We start from the raw sequence: 22,477 nt of genomic DNA on the forward strand, positions 1-22,477 counted from the left end.
TGTTTTCACAATGCCAAGCAACTTCTTGGAAGAGTAGCCTAATTATGTCTGCTCTGGTCACTGTGTATTAGTGCATGTGTACCAAAGCGCAAAAGCACTCTTCCCCTATCTTTTTGGCTACTGTTCTTGCCTCAATATTTGAAATGGCGTAAGCGTCAGTCCACTTTGTAAAAGCATTGGAAACCACCGAAATGAACTTGTTACCAGTCTGTGAATGATCGAGGAGCCCCATAATGTCAGTAGTAAGTCGCCCCATAGGTGCTCTCTACTTAGAGGGTCGTTTCCGAGCAGAACACGTGTCACATTTAGAACATTGTTGTCTAATGCCTCTGTTCATGTCAATCCAATAATAATACTCTTGGATTTTTTAGAGTCTAATGCATCCAAAATGACCTCCCAAAGGGGAATCATGATTATCTGTCAGGAGATGGCGATGCTTACAAGTTGGCATGACAATCTGTCAATGCCATCTTTGATCTCCCACCTTGTATGGAGTACCCTTTTTACCTCACAAACACTTGAAGTCTCAGCATTGCAATAGCCCGCTGTGAATCAGCTGTGAGAGAATATTGTGATTGCGCCTCTACGGCAATCCTCTCTTTTTCCAGCTGAATCCTAGAGTCTGTTAACTTAGAGTTCAATGTAACATTGTCATCCACCAAATCTCGACCTAAGTCCGAGATGGTAGGTTGGCTGTTCCCTCCGTGTGTTGCGGAGCTGCTCTCCATGGGGATTGATTCACACACTGAGACGCCCAATGTCCAGGTTTAGGACAGTTTGAACAAAACGAATTTGTCACGCCTAGATGTTCCCTGAGCTCTGCGCATGCCCCTATTTTGGGTATCCCAAGGACTGCCATTGGGAGAATGGCTCATTGAATTGTTTTGTCTCATTGGGCTCTGTCTGTCTGTCTGTCTAATAGTTGCAACAATATTGACTTCTAATAGTTTACGTGACTCGGAGTATTAATTTTCCAGATTATTCAACTTCCGGATGATAGAGATCCATTCATACAATTTTCACCGCAATTTTGCCTTTTACAAGTGATGAAATCTGTTTCGATGGATGATCGAGTTTATTCTGGCGTTGACATTTAAATGCAGTGTTATCTAATACTTTACAAATATGCAATTATCATCACATATTTACTGCAACTTTATAACATGGTACATTACATCATATATGTTACTGCAATCTAATGCAGTATAATACATGACATCACATGATTACTCCAAGCATATGCAATATGATACATGACATCACTTGATTACTCAAAGCATATCCAATATGATACATGACATCACATGTTTTCTCAAAGCATATGCAATATGATACATGACATCACATGATTACTCCAACAATATGCAATATGATACATGACATCACATGATTACTCCATGCATATGCAATATGATACATGACATCACATGATTTCTCCAACAATATGCAATATCATACATGACATCACATGATTACTCCAACAATATGCAATATGATACATGACATCACATGATTACTCCAACAATATGCAATATGATACATGACATCACATGATTACTCCATGCATATGCAATATGATACATGACATCACATGATTTCTCCAACAATATGCAATATCATACATGACATCACATGATTACTCCAACAATATGCAATATGATACATGACATCACATGATTACTCCAACAATATGCAATATGATACATGACATCACATGATTTACTGCCACCATTCGCAGTATGAGAAATGACATCCTGTTGTAAGATACAGAGAGAATATCACTGTTTGTGACGTGGTATTACGGGGATGAAACGGGCCCATTTTGACCTTCTGAGTCGCCGTGGTATAAAGAGGGGATCATACACCTCCGACCCCTCTACATACGGGTTCTCAGCAGACGTGTTGTAGTCATCCTCCCACCAGTCCAGCCCCCGCTCGTGTCGTGTTCCTGTAGAAGCAGAAGCTTTTCATTTACACAATTATCGAGAAACATGCGTTTAACTAGCCACTAACATATAAATCTTATCATGTTGTGCAAATTCATCATTTCAACACCGGAGAAGAATCAGTCTTGAATATCTACCGAAACAGATTCCAAGGTGACATATAAGACAAATTACTTCCTAAATATTATTCTATAAGTCCAACTCTGGATAAACTAAAACAACTATATAGCTGCAACCTCTATGTTATAAGAAGATTTGCAAAGTATGTATTTCTCGCTCTCAAGAAAAGGAACACTCTTCTTAAAGATGTGCCTGTTATGTAGTACTATGCCATTGTAACAATGTGAGACAGTGTGTGTAACATGTGTTGGGACCCGATCCACGGGGCGTTTGTAGGTTATGACCGGCCTCAGTAACCCTCTGTGCATCCTTCTCAGCACTCCGATGAGTGTTGACCGCTTGTTCGTGGCTCGCGGGCGCTTTTGTGAATCGGTTCTCTGATGTAATAATCAGCGCTCTCTGTACATGTGAACTGACTAATCCAATGTACCTTGTATAATGGGCCGGTGGCCCCTTTACGGAATAAACGCATTCATTCATATAAAACAAATTAGTTATGTAAATTATAAGAATAGATCACTTAAAATCTATACTATTGCATGATGCTTTATTCCAATTATCAAAGTCAAAGAATATTCGCCGAAACAGACTCTAAAGGGCGTTAAATTTTAAATAGTGATAACATTATATGAATACATCCCTGAAACTCGGTGATGACACCAAATGGTGTAATATTATTATAAATATGATAACATCGTGTACATGTATCATGTTGACATGTAATGTGTCACATTTAGTGAGTAAGTGAGTATGGTTTTACGCCGCTTTTAGCAATATTCCAGCAATATCACGGCGGGGGACACCAGAAATGGGCTTCACACATTGTACCCATGTCGGGAATCGAACCCGGGTCTTTATCCACTAGGCTACCCGACCGCCCGTGTCACATTTAGCAAAATTCCTCTGAATGTATACTATATTGTCTTTACTTAACTTAAGGCCTGTGATGAAAATCTTACTTGTAATCAAAATATGTCTTTCCATGAATTTAATAAAAATGTACACGTCGTGTAGTTTGATGTGTAGAGGCAATTTGCTGGCGCTGATAGCATATCGCACGACCCGAAGGGACAAATCAAAATCATCAATTTTATCCTAAAGATTGGTACAGATGCTGTCATCATTTTGCGTTTCAATAAACAGGTCCAGATAGAACACTGAATGTGATAACGTACAGATCCCCAACAGTGGCTGCTGAAAATGTTGCCTGTGTCGTGAGCCAATGACATACGGAGATATATGTCGTGCACCGGTCTCGACGTTGGTGTACCCTCCATGTTATTTTATGTTCATAACACGGACATAAACTACATCCACCCATCAACTCATCCCCCCCTCGTGGCCGGTGGAAAACGAATTTATCTTACTGCACACCTAAATATATTGCACGTACGTCTTGTGCATGCTTGCTTTGGTCCAAATCGGTATGAATACCACAGTTAGGCATTTGTTAACTTCGTTCGTTTTTCACATTTATCGAAAAATATCAGACGAATACAAATTTAGGGTGATTCCCCAAGATCAAATTCTTTCGTCTTACATAATCAATTCGAGATAATAAATATTGTGGTTGGTATGTTGCAAATGCAATGCCAACAGTTCGGCAATTCGTGTGAAGAACATAAAAAATCTACCTTACATGTTTCCGGCGTATATTGAAATTTAATAGAATCCGACATTTATGTGCAAGATGAGATAATGCTGAATAAAGACTTTTATTATACCTGGCGTGGCGTTGTCTAGGACGCAGGCAATTACTCCGCCGATCAGCATTGGGTTGGACAGAAGGATCTTGATGAAACTGTCAGCATCTGAATTACCTGAAAGACACACAAAACTCAAGTCTTGCAGTGGTGTAATTAGCTTAAACAGACGAACAAGAGAACAGTTGTGTAATGTGTGACCCGTTCTCAACGCTGGAGGACATTCATTGGCACGCTAATATAACCTGACAACTAGCAGGAGACGGGTAATTGCTATCTTCATCCTCTGATTCCCATTAAGACATTCACCACATTAATCCTATTTTCAGTTGCTACTTTTTATTAACAGTCGATTCAAGCACAGGGTTAGCTTGGTTCGTGTTTAACGCCGCTCTCAGCAATATTCCAGCTATATTTCGGCGATCTGTAAATAATCGAATATTGACCAGACAATCCAGTGATTGATATGTAGCGCATCCACCTACGCTAAAAGCAAACGAGTCTGACCACCTGATCCCACAGTTGCCTCTTACGACAAGCATCTGTTGCTGAAGACCAATTCTAACCCGGATCTTCACGGGTAATCTTAAGACGTTCTGAAGAATACATACTGTACTGATGGTAGTATTAATACTACTAGCCTTTGTGTTGAAAGATGAACTGTTTCGCGAACAAAGGAATGTACAGTACCAGATGAAAAGAGATTATTGGCTCATTGGACTATAACTGTACCTGTTTTGATTGCATCTGGACGGGTGGTAACCCAGTCGGGAATCATGAACCCAACAAAGAGAGAAGTGCCAATGATGACAACGTTCCGAGTGGATGACAGATCTACAACCTGTAGGTTGGAGAGAATGAAACCCACGAGTGGCCCATACAGAATGAGCATAGAGCCCCCCAGCACAGAGTAGGGAATGGTGACAAAGACGGCCCCCAGTTTGGTGAAGATGCTCAGAAGAATGAAGATTACTCCTGTCAGTTGTAGAACGCGACGGCTGGACACCTAAGGTGGTAGAACAACAATATTAAGACAGTTTCATGTATTGAAAGGACTTGAAGCCTAAAATTTGTGATTCACGCAATGATATAGTAACTTGAAATTTTCTCAATACAAAAATACTCCCATTGATAAAACGTGTATGCACTGTTTCGAAAAAAATATTATTATTATATCATACATTTATACAATGAATCTATCCAGGAACTAGTATCTGCTCAAATGCGGTTTTATTTCTACCCCGACCAGTGGATCCGTTTGCATTCCATTTGATAAACTAAATAAGCTGAGCATAGTGATGATTTGAGTTTAGATATGATTTCTTAGTAGGCAATCAACCCTATTGAACGTGATTTTCTTTTTGTACGTTGCTTGTCGCAACTATAATGTGCATTGTAACATTACCGGTGTGTCATAGTTGTAAAGTGCATTGTAACATTACCTGTGTGTCATAGCTATAAAGCGCATTATCATACCCCATGTCAGAATGATGAGATGTGATTGGTCCATGTGATCTTGATGAAATACTATGTAACCCGCCCTGGCGGAAAATACATTTCTCAGCGGGGAAATAAATCTCTTATACCCCGCCACAAGCAATACAGTCTGCACGTGGATTTCTGAGAGGCAGAATAAATCCCTTATCCTTGTTCCGAGACAGAAGAAGTCACGTGACATAGCACAAGTTAACCTCAGCTCAATCGAACAGCTGTTTTCTATCAATTTTGAATTGTGGTAATTCTTTTACAGTGTCATATTAAAACATGTCGGTAAGATAAATTCGTTGTAGTATGATCACTCGGGGTACATGGAGTTTTATGCGTCCTTCGTCAGGTTTTATAAGTGCATTGTAACATTTGCGTGTCTCAGCCGTTCTCTTGTATATATTATGTCACCTGAACACACTTGAGAAGGAATGCGTGCTGTTTGTTCAAAAACGGGTAAAATACCTTTGTCAGTCCGATCATGGAAATGTTGTAGCCATAGGAAGATGTGCCATGACCTATTCCAAGACCTCCTGCGAGGATCACCATAGCACCTTCCACAGAGATGCCTCTGTTGACTGCGTGAGCAGGCGGTGGTGGAAGGTAGGCAGTACGTGCGCATGCGCTGTAGTCGCCGATTGAGTCAATAATCGACAGGAAAGTTGACATCATGAAACTTGTGAATGCAAATGCGTTGAATTGAGGCATTCCAAATTGACCTGAATGTACACAATGTGATTGATAAAGCATATCCTGTGTACATCCATACATGGACTGCCAACGTGCAGGTGTTAAATAGAATTTTCTTACGGTGAGTTTTTAGGCAGTCAGTGAACTATTGTTATTGCAATTATTGCAAAGCCATAACACGTGAAGATTATTGTTCAAAATAATAATTATGAGCATATGGATCTTAATGGCTCGCATAGATTTGTTCACAAGAATTGAAAAAGTTGAGTGATATTGTTTTTCCATGTCACTCTATCGTTAGAGTAGAGTGACATCGATGGTAACTAATTTTATTTCAGTCTGTCTGCGATGTATTGGCATCGGGCCATGAACAATCGCAATGCATCAACAGATCGATCAATAATTACGCTTCGAATCAAAGAAGTGATTATCATAGTTAATTGTTCATCAGAAGCCTAAAACACAATTTGATCTTGATATTAAAAACAAATCTGACTCAACGAGTTACGACACCGTGCAAAAAAAGTCATGGATAATCTTTTTCAATTTTTTTTTTTTTTTTTGGGGGGGGGGGGGGGGAACTTTATGAAATTTGGTGCTCTTACTTCACTACCAAAATATATTCCCCAACATGGCCATCATCCCACCCCAACTGTTTTTTCAATATATTTGCCTGGGTAAGGGAAGGAAAACCAGCTGCTGTCACTGATGACGTGTGTCCGTGAGTCTGTACGGGCGTAGTACTGGATGTTCTTAGGGTCCGGAGACAGAGAACCAGTCACAGTCAAGATGGCTGACAGAGCCCAACCCACAACCATAGATATCATCACCTACACAGCGAAGAAATGGTATGTCAAGCAGCGTGCTGTATAAAGGGTCAGTATTATTCATATCATGTGAATACAGTACAACCAGTGATGCCACCTTACCACATTAGAAAATGTGGCATTATAACCAGGTTGGTTTGGTTGGTTGGTTTGTTTTACGCCGCACTCAGCAATATTCCAGCTATATGACGGCGGTAAATAATCGAGACTGGACCAGACAATCCAGTGATTGTTAACATGAGCATCGATCCACACAATTGGGATCGATGACATGCTTCAACCAAGTCAGCAAGACTGACCACCCGACCCCGTTAGTAGCCTCTTACGACAAGCATAGTCGCCTTTGCGGCAAGCATGGGTTGCTGAAGACCAATTTCACCCCGGATTTTCCCGGGCCCATTATAACCAGGTAGGTGAATGATTGATTGATATTATAATAAAAGCGACAAAACCCTTTTCATGTGTGTTAGAAATATCTGCCAAAAAAACAGTCGACTTCACGATTCCGACTATATCATGAGCAGGTTTTTGTGTGTTGGTATCAAAACCAGATTGGTATTATCAAAAGGTAATTTTGGTCCTAGAAACAATGGTATTATAACCAGGTTGTACGGTATGTGAATGTCCTTACTGCAAATGTTTTGTGATTGCCAGTCCATGACAAGTGAAAGCCCTTCTGTCGGCTCCAGGCCGGGAATGGAGTGGAAATATTTGACATGCTGGTCGACAGAATGAAGGCAATGGCAGCAGTTCTGGAAGAAGATCAGCATATAATGTTTCACAAATCTTGACAGCACAAAGTGTCAGAACAGTGTCAATTTTACTTTCATCATCTCCGTGGATATTCAGAGGCAGAAGTTTTCAACCACGGAAACAATAAAAAGGCGACGGGTTTCAATTCAATATTTTTTTCTGTAACAGGCGGAACAAAACTAAGTGTTTGTGACCCACAAAACATTACGTTTCAGAACATCCAGCATGTCATGTGAACGATTAATGTTTTATCTTAAATCTGTGGACAAAGCCCTCTACAGCATGACTTCTTCACATCCCAACCCTCTTGACAAGTAATGGTCAGGCCCTTACTTTGACGGTTACGGACCCGTGACGATCAGGGGTGGAATTGGTCTTCAGCAACCCATGCTTGTCGTAAAAGGCGACTATGCTTGTCGTAAGAGGCGACTATGCTTGTCGTAAAAAGGCGACTATGCTTGTCGTAAAAGGCGACTAACGGAAGCGGGTGGTAAATAGGCTCTCTGACTTGGTTGATGCATGTCATATCCCAGTTGCGTGGATCAATGCTCATGATGTCAATCACTGTATTGTCTGGCCCAGACTCGATTATTTACAGACCGCCGCCATATAGCTGGGATGCTTCTGAGAACTGCGTTAAACAAGAAACATGTCTGAAGTATCTTGACTTACACAACAGCAATTCCCCAGTGAGTTTCCGAGAACTTCGAGGCGACTTTTGACAGGAAGAGCCCAGCCAATGTTATTGCAGGAACGACGGTCACGGGACCAATGAAACGTAGCAATAAACCAACCAATCCTGTAGCTCCTATCAAAGTGTGTATGACTCCAGCGAGCATAAGACTTCCCATCAACTGCAAAAGAGAGTGTCAAAGCTTCTTTCTGTATTACATATACTTCTAATTTGAGTAATATTTACCATTCCACGTTTTGATTTAACTGGAAACCTGAAAACTTCAGTCCAGTTTATACTTTGAAAATGAAATATGATCATGTTATAAAATGACATAAAAACTCAGCTATCAACTGCATATTAAGAATTGTAATTAATAGAAATCTTTGAACACTCTGCTACATTATATGTACAACAAACAGCGACATATCAGTGTTGAGTGCCATACACACATTCACTACCACATTATGGGGCCGCACGGGTGCCCCATTCGTCTGACGCGCCGCAATTCGCTGCGAAGAGTTGCGTCCCTTGGGCACACCAGAAACCTATGATTGTTTGTAACAATCCCGGTTCGGCCCGATCATGTTTCTAAGGTTGTTAGCACCGGTTTCGCCCAAGCGGTAAGTAAACGTCTGACACCAGCATCACTTCGGTCTTTTCTCCCACATGAAGCTGACACAACGTAATATATTTAAAATCCTGTTAAAAGTTTCGCGACAACCTGGTATCATCACTATTTGATATTGATTAATACACACATGATCGTGATTAATCGGAATCGTAGTCGACTCTGCCTTTAGCAGAGATTTTTTTATGAATATGGAAAGGTTTTGTCGCTTTTATTAATATTAAACATGTTGAAATGAGAGAGGAAATATGAATATTTTCTTTATTATTGTTTGCTGTATAAAGCTTAACTATTAAAACCATAAATTATTTAAAACATAACATAATATATTGGAAATACTATGGAAATGTGGAACAATATAACTATTTATCCTCGGACGACCTTATTACAATAACTAATACAATATCATTATTATTTCAATGCCAGTAAAATCGAACATGTAAATATTCATTTTACAAATGGCGATCAGGATACTATCCTTTTTAAAATTATTCTTTCGTAACCATCATATTTTTTTCAACTATTGTTAGATGTTCATTTAAAGCGACTGATCACCTGTTGTATTTTATTATCGATGAACTCATCCGGCACAGGCAGCAGCCCGCGAGTGTTGAGGGACACATTCACTGTTGTGTTTTCATACAACTCTGCTGGAAATCAGAAATGGAATGTAAATCAAATATTGGAAAAATATTTATATGAACATGAAATATATTTCAGTAATTGCGTAGCACGTATTATTCTGTGAATATTCATAATGGCATGAACTTTCATTTATATGAAGCCAAAAATATGCTTATCTGGACAGAAGCAAGAGGACAATTACTTAAAATATGAAAAAAGTTACCTTTCACGTTCAATGTAAAAGAATATTTGGTGGCTGGGAATGTCATTTATGACTAATATGAAGGGATTCAGAATACATTACATGAACTCTTAGAGACTGAAATGTAGGTACTTCTCAAAATTAAACTTCTCATTATCTCTATTGATTATGCCTACCAAGTGATTCCTGGGTTGGACACTTCCACTCTGCAAAGGATGTCATGGTAAGCAACGGTATCAAGTAGTAGGTATCCGGGCCTTGGAACACTGGGAGTCTGCAGTATACATGTATGTCATGGAATCACGTTTTGTTCGACGAAGAGGACAGTTAACTTGTAAATCAGAAGTATATATGAAGGGGAACACATTTCCATTCCTTTCTTAATAATATGAAGGAAGATATTGCCATTCCTCTCATGAGTACAAATGAAGCAAGATATTTCCATTCCTCCCATGAGTACAAATGAAGGAGGATATTTCCATTCCTTTCATGAGTACAAATGACGGAAGATATTTCCATTCCTCTCATAACAAATGACGGAAGATATTTCCATCCCTCTCATGAGTACAAATGAAGGAAGATATTTCCATTCCTCTCATAACAAATGACGGAAGATATTGCCATTCCTCCCATGAGTACAAATGAAGGAAGATATTTCCATTCCTCTCATAACAAATGAAGGAAGATATTTCCATTCCTCTCATAACAAATGACGGAAGATATTTCCATTCCTCTCATAACAAATGACGGAAGATATTTCCATTCCTCTCATAACAAATGACGGAAGATATTGCCATTCCTCTCATAACAAATGACGGAAGATATTGCCATTCCTCTCATAACAAATAAAGGAAGATATTTCCATTCCTCTCATGAGTACAAATGAAGGAAGATATTGCCATTCCTCCCATGAGTACAAATGACGGAAGATATTGCCATTCCTTTCATGAGTACAAATGACGGAAGATATTTCAATTCCTCTCATGAGTACAAATGAAGGAAGATATTGCCATTCCTCCCATGAGTACAAATGACGGAAGATATTTCCATTCCTCTCATGAGTACAAATGAAGGAAGATATTGCCATTCCTCCCATGAGTACAAATGACGGAAGATATTGCCATTCCTTTCATGAGTACAAATGACGGAAGATATTGCCATTCCTCTCATGAGTACAAATGAAGGAAGATATTGCCATTCCTCCCATGAGTACAAATGAAGGAAGATATTGCCATTCCTCCCATGAGTACAAATGACGGAAGATATTGCCATTCCTTTCATGAGTACAAATGAAGGAAGATATTGCCATTCCTTTCATGAGTACAAATGAAGAAAGATATTGCCATCCCTCTCATACGTACAAATGACGGAAGATATTGCCATTCCTTTCATGAGTACAAATGAAGAAAGATATTGCCATCCCTCTCATACGTACAAATGAAGGAAGATATTTCCATTCCTCCCATGAGTACAAATGACGGAAGATATTTCCATTCCTTTCATGAGTACAAATGAAGAAAGATATTGCCATCCCTCTCATAAGTACAAATGACGGAAGATATTTCCATCCCTCTCATGAGTACAAATGAAGGAAGATATTTCCATTCCTCTCATAACAAATAAAGGAAGATATTGCCATTCCTCTCATGAGTACAAATGAAGGAAGATATTGCCATTCCTCCCATGAGTACAAATGACGGAAGATATTGCCATTCCTTTCATGAGTACAAATGACGGAAGATATTTCAATTCCTCTCATGAGTACAAATGAAGGAAGATATTGCCATTCCTCCCATGAGTACAAATGACGGAAGATATTTCCATTCCTCTCATGAGTACAAATGAAGGAAGATATTGCCATTCCTCCCATGAGTACAAATGACGGAAGATATTGCCATTCCTTTCATGAGTACAAATGACGGAAGATATTGCCATTCCTCTCATGAGTACAAATGAAGGAAGATATTGCCATTCCTCCCATGAGTACAAATGAAGGAAGATATTGCCATTCCTTTCATGAGTACAAATGACGGAAGATATTGCCATTCCTCTCATGAGGACAAATGAAGGAAGATATTGCCATTCCTCCCATGAGTACAAATGACGGAAGATATTGCCATTCCTTTCATGAGTACAAATGACGGAAGATATTTCCATTCCTTTCATGAGTACAAATGAAGAAAGATATTGCCATCCCTCTCATACGTACAAATGACGGAAGATATTGCCATTCCTTTCATGAGTACAAATGAAGAAAGATATTGCCATCCCTCTCATACGTACAAATGAAGGAAGATATTGCCATTCCTCCCATGAGTACAAATGAAGGAAGATATTTCCATTCCTTTCATGAGTACAAATGAAGAAAGATATTTCCATTCCTTTCATGAGTACAAATGACGGAAGATATTGCCATTCCTGTCATGAGTACAAATGACGGAAGATATTGCCATTCCTCTCATGAGTACAAATGACGGAAGATATTGCCATTCCTCCCGTGAGTACAAATGAAGAAAGATATTGCCATCCCTTTCATGAGTACAAATGAAGGAAGATATTGCCATTCCTCTCATGAGTACAAATGACGGACGATATTTCCATTCCTCCCATGAGTACAAATGACGGAAGATATTGCCATTCCTTTCATGAGTACAAATGACGGAAGATATTTCAATTCCTCTCATGAGTACAAATGAAGGAAGATATTGCCATTCCTCCCATGAGTACAAATGACGGAAGATATTTCCATTCCTCTCATGAGTACAAATGAAGGAAGATATTGCCATTCCTCCCATGAGTACAAATGACGGAAGATATTGCCATTCCTCTCATGAGTACAAATGAAGGAAGATATTGCCATTCCTCCCATGAGTACAAATGAAGGAAGATATTGCCATTCCTCCCATGAGTACAAATGACGGAAGATATTGCCATTCCTTTCATGAGTACAAATGAAGGAAGATATTGCCATTCCTTTCATGAGGACAAATGAAGAAAGATATTGCCATCCCTCTCATACGTACAAATGACGGAAGATATTGCCATTCCTTTCATGAGTACAAATGAAGAAAGATATTGCCATCCCTCTCATACGTACAAATGAAGGAAGATATTTCCATTCCTCCCATGAGTACAAATGACGGAAGATATTGCCATTCCTTTCATGAGTACAAATGAAGAAAGATATTGCCATCCCTCTCATAAGTACAAATGACGGAAGATATTTCCATCCCTCTCATGAGTACAAATGAAGGAAGATATTTCCATTCCTCTCATAACAAATAAAGGAAGATATTGCCATTCCTCTCATGAGTACAAATGAAGGAAGATATTGCCATTCCTCCCATGAGTACAAATGACGGAAGATATTGCCATTCCTTTCATGAGTACAAATGACGGAAGATATTTCAATTCCTCTCATGAGTACAAATGAAGGAAGATATTGCCATTCCTCCCATGAGTACAAATGACGGAAGATATTTCCATTCCTCTCATGAGTACAAATGAAGGAAGATATTGCCATTCCTCCCATGAGTACAAATGACGGAAGATATTGCCATTCCTCCCATGAGTACAAATGAAGGAAGATATTGCCATTCCTTTCATGAGTACAAATGACGGAAGATATTGCCATTCCTCTCATGAGTACAAATGAAGGAAGATATTGCCATTCCTCCCATGAGTACAAATGACGGAAGATATTGCCATTCCTTTCATGAGTACAAATGACGGAAGATATTTCCATTCCTTTCATGAGTACAAATGAAGAAAGATATTGCCATCCCTCTCATACGTACAAATGACGGAAGATATTGCCATTCCTTTCATGAGTACAAATGAAGAAAGATATTGCCATCCCTCTCATACGTACAAATGAAGGAAGATATTGCCATTCCTCCCATGAGTACAAATGAAGGAAGATATTTCCATTCCTTTCATGAGTACAAATGAAGAAAGATATTTCCATTCCTTTCATGAGTACAAATGACGGAAGATATTGCCATTCCTTTCATGAGTACAAATGACGGAAGATATTGCCATTCCTCTCATGAGTACAAATGACGGAAGATATTGCCATTCCTCCCGTGAGTACAAATGAAGAAAGATATTGCCATCCCTTTCATGAGTACAAATGAAGGAAGATATTGCCATTCCTCCCATGAGTACAAATGACGGACGATATTTCCATTCCTCTCATGAGTACAAATGACGGAAGATATTGCCATTCCTCCCATGAGTACAAATGACGGAAGATATTGCCATTCCTCTCATACGTTCAAATGAAGGAAGATATTGCCATCCCTCTCATACGTTCAAATGACGGAAGATATTGCCATCCCTCTCATACGTACAAATGACGGAAGATATTGCCATTCCTCCCATGAGTACAAATGACGGAAGATATTACCATTCCTCTCATGAGTACAAATGAAGGAAGATATTGCCATTCCTCCCATGAGTACAAATGACGGAAGATATTGCCATTCCTTTCATGAGTACAAATGACTGAAGATATTGCCATTCCTCTCATCAGTACAAATGAAGGAAGATATTGCCATTCCTCCCATGAGTACAAATGAAGGAAGATATTGCCATTCCTCCCATGAGTACAAATGACGGAAGATATTGCCATTCCTTTCATGAGTACAAATGAAGGAAGATATTGCCATTCCTTCAATGAGTACAAATGAAGAAAGATATTGCCATCCCTCTCATACGTACAAATGACGGAAGATATTTCCATTCCTTTCATGAGTACAAATGAAGAAAGATATTTCCATTCCTTTCATGAGTACAAATGACGGAAGATATTGCCATTCCTCCCATGAGTACAAATGACGGAAGATATTGCCATTCCTCTCATGAGTACAAATGACGGTAGATATTGCCATTCCTCTCATAAGTACAAATGAAGGAAGATATTGCCATCCCTCTCATACGTACAAATAAAGGAAGATATTGCCATTCCTCTCATGAGTACAAATGAAGAAAGATATTGCCATCCCTCTCATACGTACAAATAAAGGAAGATATTGCCATTCCTCCCATGAGTACAAATGACGGAAGATATTGCCATTCCTCTCATGAGTACAAATGAAGGAAGATATTGCCATTCCTCCCATGAGTACAAATGAAGGAAGATATTGCCATTCCTCCCATGAGTACAAATGACGGAAGATATTGCCATTCCTCTCATGAGTACAAATGACGGAAGATATTTCCATTCCTTTCATGAGTACAAATGACGGAAGATATTTCCATTCCTTTCATGAGTACAAATGAAGAAAGATATTTCCATTCCTTTCATGAGTACAAATGACGGAAGATATTGCCATTCCTCCCATGAGTACAAATGACGGAAGATATTGCCATTCCTCTCATGAGTACAAATGACGGAAGATATTTCCATTCCTTTCATGAGTACAAATGACGGAAGATATTTCCTTTCATGAGTACAAATGAAGAAAGATATTTCCATTCCTTTCATGAGTACAAATGACGGAAGATATTGCCATTCCTCCCATGAGTACAAATGACGGAAGATATTGCCATTCCTCTCATAAGTACAAATGACGGAAGATATTGCCATTCCTCTCATAAGTACAAATGAAGGAAGATATTGCCATCCCTCTCATACGTACAAATAAAGGAAGATATTGCCATTCCTCTCATGAGTACAAATGAAGGAAGATATTGCCATCCCTCTCATACGTACAAATAAAGGAAGATATTGCCATTCCTCCCATGAGTACAAATGACGGAAGATATTGCCATTCCTCTCATGAGTACAAATGACGGAAGATATTTCCATTTCTCCCATGAGTACAAATGACGGAAGATATTGCCATTCCTCCCATGAGTACAAATGACGGAAGATATTGCCATTCCTCTCATGAGTACAAAAGAAGGAAGATATTTCCATTCCTTTCATGAGTACAAATGAAGAAAGATATTGCCATCCCTCTCATACGTACAAGTTTTGCAGTATAGATACTATGATTTGGCTGTTGACAACGAACACGTGGATCGTTGCCTATGTTTTTTATTTACAGGTTTTGTCTGGTCTACACTAGGTTATTCACACATCGACGTGATGGTGCAGAGTATTTTATACAACGGCGTTCAATTACATTATACCATGAAGTTTGAAAATGATTCTGTTCTAATTTGTCAATCAGAGGTTTAAAAATACAATACCAACAACTGAATGAAACAAAAGGTTTGACAACTTAATCACAGATGCAGCATGTGTATAACAGTATGTGTGGCAATATATTTTACAGGAGAGAAGGAAAGATAGTTTTGTTATTTGGAGGGACAGCAGACAGCTTGAACTCTACATCCATCTAATCCACATCTATTGAGTGAGTATGTCCCTCTCTTGTTTGTTTTGTTGTTCAACGCCGCACTCAGCTATTTTCAGGCTCTCTGACGGCGGTCTGTAAAATAATCGAGTCTAGACAAGACAATCCAGTGATTAATATCATGAGCATCGATCCACGAAATTGAGATACGATGACATGCATATTCTACCCCGGATCTTCACGGGTTCCCTCTTTTGACTTTTGCCATATGTTCCTGTGTTTTTTCAGGTAAACAGCTGACTTGCATTTGCATGTGTTGCACGAGTGCCTCGGTGAGGCAGGATACGCTCACCATTTCGCGAATACCTGGTATCATCACTTATTTGATAGTGATTCATAAACAAATGCTCGTGATGCAGTCGGCATCGTACAATAGAGATTTCTTTAGGAGTGAGTGAGTTGGGTTTTGTCCTCTGTATACTGTTTGACATAAATCACTTCTAGCTTATACCATACAAGACCAGTCCAGTGAATGAGTGAGTGAGTTAGGTTTAGCGCCGCTTTAAACAATATTCCAGTTATATCGCGGCGTGTCAGCTTAATGTGGGAGGAAAGCCCGAAGTGATGCAGGTCTCAGACGTTTACCACTTCGGTGAAACCCACGAGCACGGGTATGGTGCTGACAAACCTAGAAACATAATCGGGGCGAACCGGGATTCGAACCCAGAATCATAGGTTTCTGGCGTACCCAAGGGACGCAACTCTGCACAGCGAATCGCGGCTCCTGAGACGACTGGGCCACCCGTGCCCCAGATTTCTTTAGGCTATGAAGGGGTTTTGTCGTTTGTATTCAATGTAGATCTGAGTGGAATTTAGATCTGAAGCCTGTACATTATATGTGGACACGAATACACCCTCAATACACTTATCAGAAATCGTAGATGTTAACGTTACACTGAGAAATACTTATAGTAGATATAGTTGCGCGGTGAACAATTGATGACAACGAACCTGATACCGAAGGTCGACATGAGGAATGTTGTCAGGCCAGTCACAAACATTGTAGAAGACAGAACCTTGGTTTTAAGGAGCTCGTTGTCTCCGGCGCACATGCATTCAGCGAAGACGAGAGTCACGGAGAGACACCTTGAAATACTGACCAATACTTGCTGAGAAGGACAAAACCACATTATCGAGATAAGACTTAAACGACTTGGACAATTTACATAAGTAAACATATAACCATGAATAACGAACTTTTGAGCACGGGTTGAACAAGGAATTTGGAATAATGGTTTGCTTTTATCTCTTGTTGGTCTGTTGGTTTGTTGTTTAACGCCACTAAACAATATTCCAGCTATATGACGGCGGTGTGTAAATAATCGAGTCTGGACCAGACAATCCAGTGATTGATATCATGAGCATCGATCCACACAACTGGGACCAATGACATGCATCAACCAAGTCAGCGAGCCTGACCACCCGATCCCGTTAGTCGCCTCTAACGACAAGCATAGTCGCCTTTTACGGCAAGCATGGGTTGCTGAAGACCTATTCTACCCCGGATCTTCACGGGCCAATGGACTTCAGTTCAGAAATAATGAGTGAGTGAGTATGGTTTTACGCCGCTTTTAGCAATATTCCAGCAATATCACGGCGGGGGACACCAGAAATGGGCTTCACACATTGTACCCATGTCGGGAATCGAACCCGGGTCTTCGGCGTGACGAGCGAACGCTTTAACCACTAGGCTACCCGACCGCCCCTCAGAAATAATGAAACCGAGTCATAATTACGTTTCCTCAATCCATTTGAACGACATGCTAATAACTGAATGTTTAGAGACTTTAGTATTTCAGTGATTACGCTTTACCTGCATTGCGAGGCCGAAGGTGACATGGGCTGGGGGGATATCACTGAGACTGTAGATCATCTTTGGTGTCTCAGTCGTTACATGTAAATCCACTCGTTTGGTATTTTCATTATCCTCCGTTGCCAGATCTGCGTCAGGGCCATCCATGTCATTTTGATGTGTCTTATACACCGTTGTTGCTAACATTGTGTTGTTTTCCCCAGACAATTCAATGTCCGCCATGTTTCTCTTGGAAAACAGTGAATACATGAGTTACTGAATTTAACGCATCTGTCATGTAACGAATAAAAACATATGAGAAAGGTAAACACCACTTATCGGCACATGTACCGCTACAAAGTGTCAGTGAGCTGACTCACATCGCTTCGTTACTGTGTATATCCCCTTTCAGCAACAGTTGTATTGGGGTGGGACCGTCTTTGATCTGATAGAACCGGGGTCAGCAGACATCAACTTTCAAAGCTCCCGTAAAACCTCAGTTTAAAGCAAAGTCCATTGTTTGATTCCGACTTTAACATATGCATATGTGTATTCATTACACAAGTTTTATCACAAGATATACATGTACATGTCAAGATTAATTGCATACATTTGCGTTGTGTCGTTGATCCTATCGACAACTGGTTTAATATGTCAAACATTGCACAAAATACTTCAGCTTCAGTAGAAAGGGAGTGAATATTCGCTGCAGAAACTTGGGGTAATACATTTAGGCAAGAAGAAGGCATCCCCATGGGCGCCAATTGTTCTCCCCTTCTTGCTGATCCGTTTCTTTATGCGAATGAATCAGAATTTCTGCTCGGATTGGCAAAATCAAAACTAGGTAATTTGGTGAAGACATTTATCTTCAGTTTCAGGTCTATCGATGATCTGATATCGTTCAATAACCACCAAGCAGCCAATTCTCTTGCACTTCTCCCAAGATTTCAAAGAGCGTCGTGCAACTCTTGCTCAGAAGTTGTATGACCAAGGTTGCAACATTCAACATTCAGAAAAGCTTTCAAAACGTTTCATAGTAGACATGTGGAGGACTGTCCAAATTTGACTCACCAGTGACAAAAATGATGTCCGATGCAATTGCCTACTTTGACTTTTTCCATAATTAACATGTTTCTTTTTCAGGTGAACAGTTGACTTGCCTTTGCATGTCTTTGTGGTAGGTACCACCAGTGGGACAGGATACAATCTGCTTTTCGGAAACACCGGGAAAGATCACTTTTTGATGGTAATTCATAAATAATTGCTCCTTGTGTAGTCGAAATCGTACAATCGACCTTGCTTTCAGCAAAGATTTGTTAAAAATACGGAAAGGGTTTTGTCACTTTATTCATTTGTAATTAACATTCGCATAGAACAGTATATGTAGACTGTGTCCAAGAAATAGTATTGGAATTACAAATAGCAAAACAAAATCGTTGTTTTCATGGTGGACACGTGAGGCAAACATTCTTTACGATATTACTTTGTACATGTATATACAGTAAACTACGGTTATAACGAACTCAAAGGGACAACTAATTTTAGTTCGTTGTAGCCGTAGTTCGTTATATGCATATATACAGCATAACTACAGCAAATAGTCGGGACAAAAAAGTAAGTTCGTTATATCCGTCAGTTCGTTATAAGCGTGTTCGTTATAAACGTAGTTTACTGTATATTTAATATACCATGCGGGCGTCAAACATACACTGCACTTTTAACCCTGGCCACGAGCAGTGACAGACGGAAGGACGGACAAACAAACTGAAGGAGTCGGTTTGTATATGATGAGCTTATTTCGTACAACACGCATACCCCAAACGTAAGTTAATATCACTTAAGGGGGCACGGGTGGCCCAGTCGTCTAAGGCGCCACGATTCGCTGTGCAGAGTCGCTTCCCTTGGCCACGCCAGAAACCTATGATTGTGGGTTCGAATCACGGTTCGCCCCGATTATGTTTCTAGGTTTGTCAGCACAATACCCGTGCTCGTGGGTTTCACCGAAGTGGTAAACGTCTGAGATCTGCATCACTTCGGGCTTTCCTCCCACATTAAGCTGACACGCCGCGATATAACTGGAATAGTGTTAAAAGCGGCGTTAAACCCAACTCACTCACTCACTCACTAATATCACTTAACATTTGCGTGTAACCAAACTAGTAGATTATTACTTACCTTGGAATCGTTATGAATATTTGATCGGACAAGCAGATGTCCATGGGTTGACAATCCCATGTCGGGAAGGTCATATATATAGATACTATGTACTGCTCGGTACAGTTGTTACACGTTTCATCCCCTGATAAGTTCATCGTTTGCTTTAGCTATTAATAATATGTGTTATTTATTCGTAGAACTATTGTTGTCAAGACAATTGGTGTGTCATATTGAAACGGAAAGCTTTATTGTGGGTTTTCACGTTCTCAATATTTAGTGTTTGAATACCAGGCACTATCGGGTTTTCACTTTAATGAAGAGCATGTTCACAAATTATGAATGTTACGGTAGAATAGTTACGAATAAACTGAGGAACAAATGAAACTATTATACCTCTCTGTTGATGTTTCACATGTTGAACATATATTAAGCTGGTGATAAAATATGAAAAATGAACTATTCTGGCTCTTTGTCAGAATATTTCAACATGGTTTTATTTTTTTAATATACAGTAAACTACGGTTATAACGAACTCAAAGGGACTACTAATTTTAGTTCGTTATAACCGTAGTTCGTTATAAGTACATATACAGCATGACTACAGCAAGTAGTCGGGACCAAAAAGTAAGTTCGTTATATCCGTCAGTTCGTTATAAGCGTGTTCGTTATAACCGTAGTTTACTGTAATTTGATTTGAAACATTTGAAAAAATAAAAAATAATATGCTGATGGGTATCTTAGACCTCTTATCTTTGAAAATAAAAAAATGTTTCCTTTTCGGCTCACATTTATATTTGAAGCATTGCAGGTTGCAAATTCCCCTGTCTTCATTGAACCCATTTAACTTTACACAAAATTCCCCTAAAACAGATTACTTTTGAAAAACTGTTGTAGGAATGAGTGATGGTTACAAAGACATAATCAAATTGATAATGATAGAAAAACTATTAGTCACACGGCAACAATACATTTATGAACACAGTGCAATGTCATTTTATCCCAACTGCGTGGATCGATGTTCATGATGTCAATCACTGGATTGTCTGGTTCAGACTCGATTATTTACAGACCATCGTCATGTAGAACATATACTAAGCTGGTGATAAAATATGAAAAATGAACTATGCTGAGTGCGGCGTTAAACAACAAACAAACAAACAAACAAACTGTTTCCCTCGGGTACAATGGAATGTAACTACCAGAACAGAAATAACATTTCTTGAAATATTTTCCGATCATAGGATTCGAACCTGTAATACCACGTGACATTTCGTTACTGATTCCCAGCTAGGTGTCAATTCGACCACACAAGGAGACAAGTCATTCAAGTGTTACTTCCTACTCGACTTATATCATATTTTCACATTTTTTTATATGTCGATATCTAATCTCGGCGACACACCCCTTGTCCGTTACACGTGGGATTTAAGACGCAAGAAACTCCATACTTTCTATCTCAAACATAAACCAGGAAGATCTGATTATATTTGAATACGTCATTTGATATAGTCAAAATCGTAAACTGCACTCTGCAGAGATTTCTCAAGGAGGGAGATAGAGGTGTGGTGAATGGGGTTTTACGTCGCGTCCAAGATTATTGCACTTATATAGCGACGTGCATGTACGTGTGTGTGTTTGTGTGGCTGCTTGTACCAGTCCGGACTGATGCCGATTTATAGTGCTAGCTCACTGAGACACCATGCCGCAGTTTAACATGAATACCTCACTCAGACACAGTATACTGACTCCGAGCCGACCAGTCCTTGTTTTAGCCCCTTAATGCCGAGCGCCAGACAGGGTAACAACAAGTACCATCTTTTAACAACTTTTGGTATGTCGCGGTCAGAGAGAGAGAGAGAGAGAGAGAGAGAGAGAGAGAGAGAGAGAGAGAGAGAGAGAGAGAGAGAGAGAGCTTATTTATGTGTCACGCGGTTACCTCGGCTGTGTATACACAACATATGGGCATATAATTTACAAGTAACGCCAAGCCATAAGGCTTATGAGACACAGTATAACAAAAAATGCATGTGTGTATAAAACATAAGAAGAATACTGTTCGTATCCTGTACAAAACATTATTATACATGGTAATATTCTGTCTGGAAAGGGTTTAGTTGCTTTTATTTATTTGAATCTGTAGTCCAACACGGAAGTAGTAAGCTAACACGATCCAAACCCGGGGACGTTGTGAAGTGATTAAGACGTAGGTGTCAGGGTAGGTGTTATATTTTACTGACTCACAACGAGGTGAGCCGTGCAACTTACAACATCATATCACGTGGCCACTATACGTGAATAGAAAATTGTCAACGATTCAATTACTGATTTACATCCCGGTAGCTACATTGATCTAATTTAGCTCAACGAGTCTGTCCAGACACCACACACATTTATATCCCGTTAATGTACTGTCACGTGTCATCGTTCCTAATTAAAGTGCAGCAGATTCCCGCTTGGCACGAATCACACAGACCTTTAGATGTATTGTCTGTATTTGTGATATATATAG

At 39.6% G+C, this 22,477-nt stretch overlaps 1 protein-coding gene across 1 annotated transcript; it reads right to left on the reverse strand.

Moving 5' to 3' along the window:
• Nucleotides 1–1,079: 1,079 nt before the first annotated feature.
• Nucleotides 1,080–18,054, reverse strand: LOC124150966 (solute carrier family 23 member 2-like). The gene is made up of 11 exons (XM_046523181.2): nt 17,833–18,054; nt 16,971–17,128; nt 9,831–9,928; nt 9,384–9,478; nt 8,197–8,378; nt 7,403–7,523; nt 6,618–6,774; nt 5,720–5,973; nt 4,502–4,775; nt 3,791–3,886; nt 1,080–1,948 (listed from the first exon to the last, which is right to left on the reverse strand). The coding sequence occupies exons 1-11, from the start codon at nt 18,052–18,054 to the stop codon at nt 1,779–1,781; spliced, it is 1,827 nt and encodes a 608-aa protein (XP_046379137.1). The 3' UTR covers nt 1,080–1,778.
• Between the last annotated feature and the right edge of the window lie 4,423 nt (nt 18,055–22,477).

This window comes from Haliotis rufescens, unplaced genomic scaffold (assembly GCF_023055435.1).
Source record: "Haliotis rufescens isolate VD_foot unplaced genomic scaffold, xgHalRufe1.0.p SCAF_12, whole genome shotgun sequence".
Lineage (NCBI taxonomy): Eukaryota > Metazoa > Mollusca > Gastropoda > Lepetellida > Haliotidae > Haliotis > Haliotis rufescens.